Source organism: Coregonus clupeaformis, chromosome 5 (genome assembly GCF_020615455.1).
Source record: "Coregonus clupeaformis isolate EN_2021a chromosome 5, ASM2061545v1, whole genome shotgun sequence".
In the NCBI taxonomy this organism is placed as follows: domain Eukaryota; kingdom Metazoa; phylum Chordata; class Actinopteri; order Salmoniformes; family Salmonidae; genus Coregonus; species Coregonus clupeaformis.
In genome coordinates, this window is record NC_059196.1 from 46736339 (window position 1) to 46750272 (window position 13934).

Below are 13934 nucleotides of genomic sequence, written 5' to 3' on the forward strand. Positions count from 1 at the left end.
CCAGTAATGTATTTCAGGAGCACCTTCCATTCCCACTTTACCTTGAACTACACTTATTTTCAGCTTTGGCATGTCAATTGAATTGTTAATTCGATTGCTCATCACCACTTGAACAACTTAGGTCAGCAAAGCTTTGATATTATCTTAGGTCAGAGACAGATTTTTTACCCAATCTTGCTTGTTCAGGCGTCTCCGTTCATGCCCCGGTACGTGATCCAGCAGCAGCCTGAACTGGGTCTCCCCCAGATGGTGAACTTTAACCCCCAGGTGGGAGGCCCTTTCGGCCCCCAGATGATGTTCCCTACACAGGGGAACCAGCTGCCCCCCGTGCTGTACGCCAATGCCCAACAGGAGCAGCCTGGGGCCCCCAGGACCCCAACAACCCCAATAACCCAAATAACTCCCAGCAACCACAAAACCCTGCACAGGTAGGCTACTGTACCATTTCAGATCAGTCAGTTGGTCTATGTATGTTTTTACACAAATTCAATGAAATACCAATGTTTTTGATGGATACCAATGACAAATACACATTGTTGTTTTTTTCCTGGAGTCAGTTTGTCTGTTTTTATACAAATACAATGCAATTCAATGAAATACCATGTGTCAAGGTAATCCACTACTAATTGTCAAAGTCTTTCCAGTATTTATTGAAGTTGTATTTATTTTCTATTTTCCTGAAGGGGGTTCCCCAGTTTCCTCAGTACTACCCATCCTTTTCATTTCCCCAGCAACCAAGAATGCAGGTACAGTGGAGTTTCACTCTTTCAATGTGATTTGTTCCTGTAAGAGATGATATACACTCTTTATTCAGATTAAAGGATCATTTTACCCCCCATTTTTTTGTTGTATTTTGTTCATTTCTTTAGTCCACTGTTGATATGGTCCCCACAAATTGTGCATGTCGCCAGTAAAGTTTTCAAGATAGAGCACTAAAAAGCTAAATGTGTCATGATGATGCGTTTTGCATAACATGATGCAAAACATATCATCATCACACTTTTGATCCTTTAAGACTCTTAACTTTCACAAGTGTATCTTCCCTAGGGCTACCCCTACTACATGTCTTACGGTTACCCCAACAACCCCCAGCCTAACCAGAACAACCAGGTGAACGGGCAGAACCAGCAGAACTTGGAGAAAACCCCTCAGAAACCACAGCTCCCACTACAGGTGAGGAGTGGTCCTTACATAGGTGTCCTCTCCCTTCCCCTCATACTGGCCTGCTACACTAGACGCGTGACTTTTGCAGAGTGTGAGACGCTCCTATTCATTTCAATGAAACCTATGCATAAGCAGCACGGCTCCACAATAATAGAAAAGTTGAATGTGGCAGTTTAAAGTGCAGTGAAATATCTCAACAGAAAGGAAATTAGAGACAATGAACCGATAGTATGTAGTCATTTCATGATTTTAGTTAAATTTTAAACTAACAATCATTTTATAATTCGAAAATTCAACAGGCCAGACAGAGTATTTTAATAATCATTATTTTCCCTTTCAAAATTACAGCAGGCTGCCCAACCTCAGGCACCAGCAAAGGTAAGGGGAAGCTCTTACTACTGTGTCTGAATCATATATGAATAACAATAATCTGTCCTCTGATGTAGACTGTGCTGTATGATATTCAACTGTATTTTTGTGTTGTTGATAGACATGGCCTAAAGGATTCCAGACAGAGGCTGCCAACCCTCCACCAGATCACCGTGGAGACACAGCTGACCCTGGCGTAGATGAGGTATGACCTCTACTTCTTATACTATGACTATAAAAATACTAATATAATATATATAGATTTTTAACATGTGATATGAAACATCTATTATTCTTATTATAATGTCATCATGCTAAAACATTTTTACAGGGTCGTCCCAACTTCGCTTTCCTGTTTGAGCCCTAGAATTGTATGTGGGGAAAAGAAAATTGAGGTAGGGTAACATTAGGGCCATTTCCAGGTTTCTATGATGGGAAGGAAACATTGTATTCATATCAGTAGTATACCGTACTTCCATTTAAGTGTTTCTTTTTTTGTTTAATTTTCAGGGATCGGCACATCAATCTCATATTCCTACTCCTATATTAATTAAAGATATGTTTTCAGTTACAATATGATACATTTTCTATTGTCAAATAAATCCATTATCAAGCAAAATCACAGTTGTCAATTGTACTTTGTATGCGCACAAAAACAAGAATTCTTAGTTTGCATGCTGGAAGTTTTAATGAATGAATGAGCAATTATATCACACAAGTAACCTCCTCCAACACCTGCCATGTACTGTATAGATTTAAAGAGGTTCTAAAGAGGCTACACATAACTTGCAACTGGGGTGCTCTTGAGCCAAAAGGGGTCCCCTAAATGGACAGAAATATTGTCCAGAAATAACCTCACTGGACAGAGAGAGGCACACCTCCCCACACCCATGAGTAAAATCATATATTGTTAGGCTGAAACTAAGGATTGTGTGGTTTCAGGAGTTAAGAAATGGATTAGTATTTAGGAAAACATTTAGCAACTAAAAATCCAAAGTTCATCTTTAAAGTTGAATGTACTCCAGATAGATATGTAAATATGTCAACAATGTAATCTCAGTCCAATCAACGATTCCAATACAGATGCAAGCCTTTCGGCTTCTTCTCCCTGTAAACAGGGAAGAAGTAGTCAGAAATTGATAAAGAAATAGATGATGCATTGCAAAGAAACGCCTAGGCAAAGTGCTTAACAAGCCAGGATAACCTCACCTTCCATAAACCTTGTATCCGCCATATTATTTTTCTTCCTCCTCCCAAGTCTCTGTCTCCTCAGCCTGCAGATAGATCAATCATATCATGGTTCAAGTAGGAAATAGATTAGTGTATTGTAAGAATACAGATACAACTCGTCATATTAGGAAGAATATAGCAATGTTATTACTAATTTCTTACCTTCATGAATGATGGGAGCTTTGGGTAAAGGTTGAAGGATTATAAGAAAACGTGATTAATACATGTTTTAGATGGTATTGTGAGTGACATTTGATTGAAAGAAACAATATTGTTACATTTGACAATATTTATTCATGATGACACTATAGCTGAAAGGGAATATTACAATCTCAATAAGAAGCATGTTTAGTAAACAGCCAATACTTACAAGTGTTGTTATCCCATATTCAAATGAGATTTTTGTCTGCAGGGAAAATAACAGATAAACATTTAAACATTTGTAAACGTAAGTATATTTCTTAAGAAAGAAGTTCACATAAAATATATATATTTGTATGCCATTTAGCAGACGCTTTTAGCCAAAGCGACTTACAGTCATACGTGCATACATTTTTGTGTATGGGTGGTCCCGGGGATCGAACCCACTACCTTGGCGTTACAAGCGCCGTGCTTTACAAGCTGAGCTACAGAGGACCACTATTTTCAGTTAACATTGTGATATTTTGTTCATGTTAATCATAAATGTATACATACCGTAGCTGAGGGGTTGTAGATGAGCTTCAGGTAAGGCTGGAATTGAGAAAAAAAGCGACATCATTTTAGCTATTTCTCTCATCTTAAAATCAACTTGTTTTCTATTTATTCAGCATTGTAAATATATAACAAATATTTTAAAGGTTCATAAGACACTTACCTGAAAACCAGATGAGTATGGGTATCCAAACTATCGAAACCAGGGACACAGAAAAAATATCAACTGCTTTTCAAGTTCTTTCAAGAAATTCAGACTTAACCAAAATCTACTAGAATTTGATTGGAAAAGGAATATCTCTTCATACCCCCTAATTCTTGAGGTCTTTTACGTCCATTCTAGAAAAAATATTACAGCCACTTTAGATTTTAGTTTTCTTATCTGTTATATACAGCACAATGGCATACTTCCTGCTATTTTTCCTACAATACTTCAGAGTAATATAATTAAGCTAAAATGGAAAGTGAGACCAGGCTAGTCCATACCCTTGGTGAGGGTGGTCCTCTTCCTCCCTGATAGTAAAGAAAATACAGTATTTCTTTTAACACAATTCCATCATGCAGTACTCCAGCCATCATAATACTAAAATAGATCATTGTTTGTGTGAATTCCTTACCTTTGGCAGCAGGAAAATGTTCTCACCCTACAAGGAAAAACATGTTTACCACATGAACAGATATAGAAGACATACACTGTATGATACTGTGACAATTAACACATTGATATCATGATAACACTTCAATAGCCTGATTTGATCTTAGATCATTCAGGTAAATTCATTATTTACCTCTTTCAGGGGCAGACCACTAGCATTCTGGGAAAGAAAAAAAAGCATTTTGTTTCAATATGAGTTTCAGCAATATAGGTCTTAATGTAAATCCATTTTGTTTTTGATAGTAAAAACATAATCTTACCTGTAATGTCACATTGTCAGCCTGTAAAATAATCATAACATGAAAACACATTTTCTTTCTCATTTCTCAAGAAATGACTTATTAACATTATATTTAATAATACATTATACATATCTCATTATCCATGTCTGTATTCACAAAGCGATGTTCTTCATACATTAATGATCAAAGTACTGTACCTGAAAGATGGGGATGAATTCTCTGTTGCCCTAAAACATTAAAAAAATAGACATCAGACATGTTAATTTTGTCTACGTTAAACTTTATGCCGGGTTATGAAACAACCAGGATCTTTTAACAACCTACCACCATCTCAGGTTGCAATGGTCTTCCTCCAAAGAAGGTGTCATCAAATGGGGGCCGTCCACCTGCTCCAGATGGAACAGCTGAGGGTCGAAGGGGGTTCCTGTCAGGCTGGAGAGATAAAGAGACATAACACCCTTCATTATCAAAGCTAATTAGTTCTGTAGTCTCCTAGCCCATGTCCCATAATGTATGCGCTGTAGCCAACTCTTAACGAAGAAAGACAGAGAGGGATAAGTTGGCTAAAACACTAACAAACTGGACTGCCAGGCTAGTACTTTCCAATATAGTCTGAAATAAATATAATTTTTTCTTACCTTGGCATCAAGGTTTCTCATGTTGGGTCTCCCTCCTCTTGGGGGCCCTGCAGGTCTACCCCATCGGCCCCCTTGCCCACGAGGGGGGCCCTGGCCAGGGTACGGTCCAGGTCCATTGGGAGCATACCCAAAGTCAGATCCCTGTGGAGAGAGAGAGAAACAACACCTAAGTCTACAATCAGACAAGCATCTTAAGTGGGATCGGTGATTGTATTCATAGCAGGTTGCATGGAGGTTGGCATTACAACACCGGTCACTCACTGTCACAGGTGGAAGATCGGCAGGGGATGATGATCCTCTGTGTCCTCTCATGGTTCCCTGGTTCCACCATGGACCTTCATCCTCTCCCTTGACCAGGATTGAGCATCATATTATACATGTTGTCAATAGATTTTGAATTGACGGAGGATCCCTGACAGCTTTTATATTTGTATCCTTTATTTATTCAGGAGATCATATTGAGATTACAAATCACTTTTCCAAAATGAGACCTGAGTATATCATGGCAATAAAAATATTACAAAAACAACATATGAGAAGTAAAAACATCCTAAAAAGCAATACATTACAATAAAACATTCTATTCAAATATAGACTAGAAAATAACCAGACACTACATACCCTTTTATAACCCCGATCAGGGTAGTCGGGGGGTCCTCCAGACTCGGGTGTCTCCCCGTTCAATCCGCCAGATAGGGGGGTCTCCCCGTTAGGCCCTCCCATTAGTCGCTGAGTGTCCCCACTTCCTGGGCCTCCAGAGGGTCTGTTTGGGTACCAAGGGGGCATTTGATCCTGGTCGGGCTACACAAAATACATTCCGTCAAGTAAAAAGTACTATATCATGACTATTAGTAGATACAATGAATTAGTAGTTTGGGAATATCACATTTTTAATCAAATTAGAAGGCCATCATACCCATCTTGGGCTGCCAGTTTCACCCATATTCCATCCTGGCCACATAGGTCCTCCACCGATTGGTCTAGAGTTCTCTCCTCCTCCACCTATTGGCTGGCCCCCAAATGGAGGGCGGGAACCATCCTGCATCCAGGGATCTCTACCATTGGGCTTGACAAAGTAAAGGAAAATAATATGAGCTTCAGATATTACCATTAAGTAAGAAAACAAAGACATAAAATCTAGAATGGTCTGTTTTTCTCTATATCTTGATTGACTTTGATTAGGTCTCTTGGATCTTTTAGACGTCTCTTTGATCTTTTTCTCTTACTCTCATAGGGTGTCTGTCTGGACTTTGTTGGGGTCCGCCAAATGGGGGGAATCGAGTGTCTCCCTGTTGCCATTGTCTCCATGGGTCAGCCTGGGGAAGGTAAATCACAATTTAATAATGTCCATGATCTGCTGTGCTGAATATTAATAAACTGAATGCATTGCACCCATATTTGTACGGATCATTCTCTGTTCTCTCTTGACTATTTACTCACACGTGCAGCCACAGCGGAGAAAAGTAAAGCGACAACACAGAGGTACTCCATTGCTTCCTATGAGGCTGTAAAAAAAAGATTCATATTTAAACACTGAAAACACAAAGTTGTTTAACACTGATATTGTTAACACTGAAAACAAAGTTGTGTAACAGTGATGTTATTTAACAATGAAAACACAAAGTTGTTTAACACTGAAAACACATTACTGAAAACTGTTGTTTTACCACTGAAAACACCAAGTCGTTTTTGCCACCAGATTGCTTGAAAACAACCTGTCTATTCTAAACCCAATGTTTCTCCCTAGCACTTACCTTCACCTCGCCAGTCTCTTTGTGCTCTAAGCTTCTACGTATGGACACTTATATTAGACATGAAGTGTTGAGCAATCTCTATACAGTTTGAGAAAACACAGCCTCTGACTCATGCTTTGATGTGTGCAATATGGCAATTATCACTCAGGCTTTGCTAATGGGTATTTAATTGACATTGAGTCCAGCAATGCCAGTTTGCCAACAGAAAGAGCCCTGTGATTGCAATGGCAGTAGTTCATATAAGTGTACTTCAATTGTATAATGTACACTGAACAAAAAATATAAACCCAATATGCAACAATTTCAAAGATTTTATTGAGTTACGGTTCATATAAGGAAATCAGTCAATTGAAATAAATTCATTAGGCCCTAATCTATGGATTTCACATGGGAATACAGAATCTGTTGGTCACAGATACAGGGCGTTCGGAAAGTATTCAGACCCCTTGACTTTTTCCACATTTTGTTATGTTACAGCCTTATTCTAAAATTGATTAAATTGTATTTTTTCTTCATCAATCTACACACAATACCCCATAATGACAAAGCAAAAACAGGTTTTTAGAAATTTTAGCTAATTTATATTAAGAAACTACAACAGAAAAACAACATTTACATAAGTATTCAGACCCTTTACTCAGTACATTATTGAAGCACCTTTGGCAGCGATTATAGCCTCGAGCCTTCTTGGGTATGGGGAGTTTCTCCCATTCTTCTCTGCAGATCCTCTCAAGCTCTGTCAGGTTGGATGGGGAGCGTCGCTGCACAGCTATTTTCAGGTCTCTCCAGAGATGTCTTGATTCACCAAATTATATTTTGAAGGAGGAAACAAAGTAAGTTTAAGCATATGTTTTCGTTTCAGTCGCCTCCATCTCCTCTAACTGAAGCTAATTGTAGAGATTTTTTTTCTATTGATAATGTAAAATTAACAGCCATACAGAAAGACTCAGGTGAAGGTAAAATTACAGAGGAGGAACTTCTGGATGCAATTAAAGACTTTTAGTCCGGGAAAACTCCAGGGTTGGATGGCATACCAGTCGAGGTATACCAAACCTTTTTTGATATACTCAGAGGACCAGGAATAATGTTTTAACCACTCCTATTTAAATGGTAGATTATCAGACACTCATGAAGAAGGTCTGATTTCATTATTACTGAAACAGGATACAAGTAGAAAGTATAAAGGTCAATTTAAAAAATGTGGAGGCCCCTTATACTTCAGTGTTGTGAATCAAAAATTCTAGCAAAATGTATAGCACATAGAATTAAAAAGGTATTGTCGGACATTATTCATTCTAATCAGACAGGTTTTTTACATGGACAATACATTGGAGATAATATAAGGCAAGTACTGGAAACAATAGAACACTATGAAAAATCTGGGAAACCAGGCCTGCTATTCATAGCAGACTATTCATAGCAGGCATTATATTACTATATTACGTATTGGATCACTAAAAAATACAATTTTTACATTACCATGTAGTTTACCAATAAAATGGTCTGATGGTGATGTGGATATACTCGGAATACATATCACAGAATAAATAAATGATCTCACTCCAATACATTTTAATAGAAAGTTAGCAAAAATAGATAAGATCTTGCTACCAGGGAAAGGTAAATACCTGTCAATTTGTGGAATAATCACCCTGATTAACTCTTTAGTACTATTCCAGTTTACCTATTTGCTTATGGTCTAGCCTACGCCTAGCGAACAGTTTTTTTTATTATATGAGAAAAAAACATTCCATTTGATTTGGAACAGCAAGCCAGACAAAATTAAACGGGCCTATTTATATAATGAATATGAATTCGGGGGACAGAAATTATTAAATTTTAAAGCATTAGACCTATCACTAAAAGCTTCAGTCATACAAAAGTTATACTTAAATCCGAACTGGTTCTCTAGCAAATTAGTAAGATTGTCTCACTCAATGTTCAAGAATGGCCTTTTTCTCTTTATTCAGATTACAACCTCTCACTGTTATTTATATGGGGGATACAATCTTCCCAGCTCTGCAGATTTTGCTGTGAAGAGACAGAATCATTAGATCATTTGTTTTGGTACTGTCCATTTGTAGCTTGTTTTTGGACACAGGTCCAGGAATGGCTAAAGGATTGCAATATTTACCTGGAGCTAACCCTGCAGATAGCACTACTGGGTGATCTGAAAAGTCATAGTCAATCGATCAATAATATAATAATACTTTTAGCAAAAATGTTTATTTTCAATTTACAATCTGTAGAAACAATGAGAATAGAAAGGTTCAGAACTTTTGTAAAACATCATAGTACAGTTGAAAAATATATGGCAAATAGAAATCCAATATGGATGGTGTTAAGAGATAGATGGGTGGTGTTGAATGGAGTTGAAGGATGGGACTAATAACAACTAACAACAACTAATAACAACAAGATAACTCATGTAAAGCACACTGTGTCCATAATAAGTATATAGGTTATAGGTTGAGAGCTTTTGTGAAAGAGCACAGTTAGAAAGATATGGCATATAGAAGCAAACCGGATGGACATCATGAAAATAATCTGAGAGGTTGAGGGTAGAGGAAGTTCAGGAGTAAAAACAAACAACATAGAATTATTGTAAAATTGACTGTGTCCATAAAATGTATATATTATGTATAAGCTGGAAGTAGAGGCCTAAGCATTGTTGTTCACTAGTTTACTCCAATTAGGGAAGGGGTGGTGGGGTTGGAAAGTAATAAAGGGAAATATGTATTTCTTCAAGGATATGTATATGTATGTATATGTATTTATACAGTATGTATGTATGTGTATATGTATGTGTATGTATGTATATGTATATACATATATAAAAAAACATATGGGGGATTGGAAGTGAAACAGAGAATTATATTGATGGAAGTTACAATCTATCTGCAATATTTCAAAAAAATTATAATAATAGAAATAGGTGAGGATTGTGTTGCTTATTAAACTTTTTAAGCTGGTGACTCAGTTTAACTTGTAATCATAAGCCTACTTAATTCTATAAGTACTTCCCATGACAATTTGGCAACATTCAAAGGTGGGGAGCGAATTGGGTGTTAGTTTGCAAAACACTGGTACTGTATGTGTTTTCAAAATAATTAATATCCATTTATATCACTTTTTCCCAAAAAAAATCTGTAATTAGCTGGATGCAGACTAAGTTTTTACAAATTCTTATAAATGTTCAGAAATGTTTAAAATGCTTTAATATATATTTACATTTACATTTTAGTCATTTAGCAGACGCTCTTATCCAGAGCGACTTACAGGAGCAATTAGGGTTAAGTGCCTTGCTCAAGGGCACATTTACGTCATTTAGCAGACGCTCTTGTCCAGAGCGACTCACAAATTGATGCATTCACCCTATAGCCAGTGGGATAACCACTTTACAATTTTGGGGGATATACTATATACTATTATACATTTTATAAATGCTTATGCATTGTATACTTATAATACTTATACATGTTTTTTAAATAATGATATACTATATACTAATAATGTATACTCTTTATAAAAGGTTTATTCATGAAAATTATTGTGAAGTGTTACCACACTGTTGTGTTTTATATCATACATTTTATATATGACTCATCTGTGAAGTTAAAACGTTAATCCCTTACCCACACCTATACTTCAACAGAGAGATGAAAGATTTCAGAATATTAAACATCATAATTATTTTCACAATAATACCACTTAGTAGTAGGGGTTGTGACATCAGTGCTCTTAACTCTATTTAAAAAGAACCCACCAACTGGGTATAGCTCATTGTCTTTGCATCATTACACCAGATCAGCTGCTGAAATTGACTGTGACTCAAAGGTAAGGAAATTGGTCTTAAAGCATGGCTTTTGAACATTGGTAAATATACTTATGGTGTGGTGTTCACATGCTATATCAGCATCCCCCCCCCCAAAAAAAGGGTTTTGTTTATTTTTATGTTTTTAGAACTGACCATCAAGATGATGATCAAGACTGCAATCTTTCTGGGTTGCCTCCTGGGCCTGTCTTTGGCTCTTCCTGTGAGTTTAACAAAAATAAACATACAATAGATATGCCCCAAATTACATAATATTCTACTTTATATCAAATTTTATTGATATTTTTTAAATGTTTTAAATATATTAATATATATGCATGTACAAAATTATTAATTTTCAGGCTGATGTGGATCACTTGAGAGTTGCACGTTCTATCTCTGACTCAAACTCTAACTCAAACTCTAAAGAGGTACGTCCCACAGATTATGAGGAGAATTTATTCAACATATTGTAGAGCTTACTAGGTGAAAAAACTGTCGATGTGTCCTTGAGCAAGGCACTTAACCCTAATTGCTCCTGTAAGTCGCTCTGGATAAGAGCGTCTGCTAAATGACTAAAATGTCAAATGTAAACACAGATAAATGTGTATGAAACATATGTGGATATTCTGAGATATGATTCGATGTGTGGTGTGTATATCAAAATGAAATTGAATGAGAAAAAACTGCTGTTTTCTTTTCCTATTTAGGCTGGTTCCATTCTGACCTCTCTGCCACAGTTGAATTCAGATCAGCTCCTTCAACTGCTACTTGCCCTGTTTGCTGCCTCTGCCGCAGCCCCTGCTCCTGCCCTAGCCCCTGCACCAGCCCCAACCACTGCAACAGCCCCTGCACCAGCTCCAGCCCCTGCACCAGCTCCAACCCCTGCACCAGCCCCTGCACCAGCCCTAACCCCTGCACCAGCCCCAGCCCCTGCACCAGCCCCAGCACCTGCACCTGCACCAGCCCCAACCCCTCCCCCTGCTGGACGTTAACCAGGTGAGGTGATGTTACAGTAAGCCAGCCATTATTCATTTCATATCTCAACATATTACAGTCCCCCAACATGATGAATAAAAGGTTATATCCTATATATTAGTTAATTCACTTTTCTGTCTATCAGGTATTTCATGGAACTCCCAGACAGTAACTGCTGTCCGTTGATATCCTGCATCACGCAAAATCTTCATCACAACATTCAGCACTCTGTGGAACCCCACACTTTACACTACGAAGTGTGATTCCTTTATGCATTTCTGTTCAATAAACAAATGAATATTTCAAGCTACATTGTATGTCTCTCCAGTCCTCTGATGAACGCTCATAAAGTTTGTGGAAATTGTGAAAAAAAAAAAAGGTCTGGTACATTACATTGTATGATAAGATAAATCTAAATAAATTGTAGTACTTGAGCTACATTGCATTATTTGAGAAATTAAAGTCGTACAATACAATTTGAAACAATATTTGATCAATATACGTTATTTAACATGAGATAAATGTGTTCATTTAGCATCCACAATCCCCAACAACCATGTGAATGAATCATCCACAGTTTCAAAACTTCTCATCTTAGCTAAAGTTTCCTAATACTGATGAGACATTGTTCTTTGTGGGGACTGTGGATATACAGATTTTTAGGATTACCCACCAAATACCGAATTTCATCACATTATACATTTGATCATGGCACTGAAAGCTCATTGGTGCACTGAGCGCTCATTGGTTGACTGCACTGAAACAGTCTATAAAAAGCCCATACTAGCTGTTAAGTTACAATACAGCATTAGTGTCACATCTTTAGTTCCAACTTTTTAACTATTTTACTTGAACAGGTAAGAGTTTCAAAGAATACTGTAGTGGAATTTAGGCATGCTTGTCTAGCTTTGAATTCACTATACATCTTTTTCATTTCAAGGATTCCATGGCGACCATGAAACTACTAGTGCTAGTGATGTGCCTGATTGGATTTTGTTCTTCCATTCCTGTAAGAATTCTTGAAATACAACATCAATCCTGCAATTTACACATCAATACATCAAGAGATTGCTGGTTCCACAGATTGCATTGCATTGGAATACAAAAATATCTGAATTCTTTCAATATGATGGACTTGAGTCCACACTTTGAGTGTTGATTACTTTATACTGTAATATCCTTCATCCTGGGATTTTGTTTCTGTGTGCAGGTGTCGGAGGAACATGATCGAGAGGAGCGCTCAGCTAGCGATGAGGTGAAGTTATATATAGTACTATCTATTGGTATCTATTAGGTATTCTATTAGAGTATGGGAGTACTATAGTATGAGCTACTATTTGAATACGATTACCAATATGTTTGAGTTCAGAACAATTTATCCATCCATCTCTCTCTCTCTCTCTCTCTCTCTCTCTCTCTCTCTCTCTCTCTCTCTCTCTCTCTCTCTCTCTCTCTCTCTCTCTCTCTCTCTCGCTCTCTTTCTCTCTCTCTCGCTCTCTCTCTCCACAGATGTTCAGGGGTTATGGGGGTGGTGTTGGGGGGTTCTACCCCTATCAGCAGCCTCAGCAGCCTCAGTACCCGTCATACTTCCCTTACGCCCAGCCTCCCCAAAGTAACTCCGCCCTGATGGCCCTCCTGCCCTTCCTATTGGCCAGACTCGCTGCCACTCCTGCCGCAATTCCTGCTGCAGCTCCCGCCCCAGCCCCAGCCCCAGCCCCAGCCCCAGCAGCCGGTGGAAAATGAGATGGGCGTCAACAGAGGAGCCAGAGAAAAAAATCGGACTCGCATTTCTCCACCTTGTTTACATCAAATATTTTGAGATTAGCTGCTGTTCAGAGCTGATTATTCCATTATCAATAAATGAAATAAGTTAAGATCTGTCATTGTTTATGTCTTTGTCTGTTGTGTTCTGTTTGTTTGACAAACTATTTGAGATGCTTTCAAAACAAGAGCGAAACCTCTCTGACATAAGGTGGAAGGCTCTACAAGTCCTAACACAATTGGTGTTTCCAAAAAAGGGTCAAGACCCACTACTAGTACCTCTTGGGTAGCACATAATGAAATATGTTGTTTGGTGGCTAATAACAAGACCATTTTGAAAGACACTTTGCAAATGGCTTACAACATAATCTATAACATCAGAATGAAGTCAGGTGCTCTAGATATCTAGTAAGATTTATGCAACGTCTTTTTGAGTGCGGACCCATTACACCTTTTGTTTGTCTGGATTTGCGGGTTTTACGCACCGGCCAAGCTTCTGGGAGAGCGTGATGGTCCCCTTTTGATTACTCTAGTTATCTTTCCCTAGCTCTGAGTCAGTATCAACACTTAATAGTAGCCTAGTATACAACTGCCCTGCTTAATTGTTTTACTAATTTTCATTTTTCTATCGTCCCT

General features: G+C 37.9%; 1 protein-coding gene and 3 long non-coding RNA genes across 4 annotated transcripts; 1 reads left to right on the forward strand and 3 right to left on the reverse strand.

The window, feature by feature from the left end:
• Positions 1-370: 370 nt before the first annotated feature.
• Positions 371-2137, forward strand: LOC123485551 (DEAD-box ATP-dependent RNA helicase 12-like). The gene is made up of 7 exons (XM_045216519.1): positions 371-428; positions 684-746; positions 1048-1173; positions 1513-1542; positions 1655-1738; positions 1865-1928; positions 2044-2137. Exons 2-6 carry the CDS (start codon positions 741-743, stop codon positions 1898-1900), a joined length of 282 nt encoding a protein of 93 aa, XP_045072454.1. The 5' UTR covers positions 371-428; positions 684-740; the 3' UTR covers positions 1901-1928; positions 2044-2137.
• A 155-nt stretch (positions 2138-2292) lies between these two features.
• On the reverse strand, positions 2293-3170 carry LOC121552373. Its single transcript, XR_005997189.1, has 4 exons — positions 3134-3170; positions 2926-2943; positions 2743-2807; positions 2293-2641 (listed from the first exon to the last, which is right to left on the reverse strand). It is a non-coding gene; the product is annotated as an uncharacterized LOC121552373 (long non-coding RNA).
• Positions 3171-4371: 1201 nt separating this feature from the next.
• LOC121552914 lies at positions 4372-4777 on the reverse strand. The gene is made up of 3 exons (XR_005997328.1): positions 4678-4777; positions 4551-4580; positions 4372-4392 (listed from the first exon to the last, which is right to left on the reverse strand). It is a non-coding gene; the product is annotated as an uncharacterized LOC121552914 (long non-coding RNA).
• Positions 4778-5251: 474 nt separating this feature from the next.
• On the reverse strand, positions 5252-6021 carry LOC121552686. Its single transcript, XR_005997285.1, has 3 exons — positions 5908-6021; positions 5613-5792; positions 5252-5339 (listed from the first exon to the last, which is right to left on the reverse strand). It is a non-coding gene; the product is annotated as an uncharacterized LOC121552686 (long non-coding RNA).
• Between the last annotated feature and the right edge of the window lie 7913 nt (positions 6022-13934).

Coding starts and splice junctions, on each gene's coding strand:
- LOC123485551 (XM_045216519.1), top strand. Junction 1,174..1,512: donor AACCACAGCTCCCACTACAG/GTGAGGAGTGGT, acceptor TCAAAATTACAG/CAGGCTGCCCAACCTCAGGC. Junction 1,739..1,864: donor CTGACCCTGGCGTAGATGAG/GTATGACCTCTA, acceptor ACATTTTTACAG/GGTCGTCCCAACTTCGCTTT.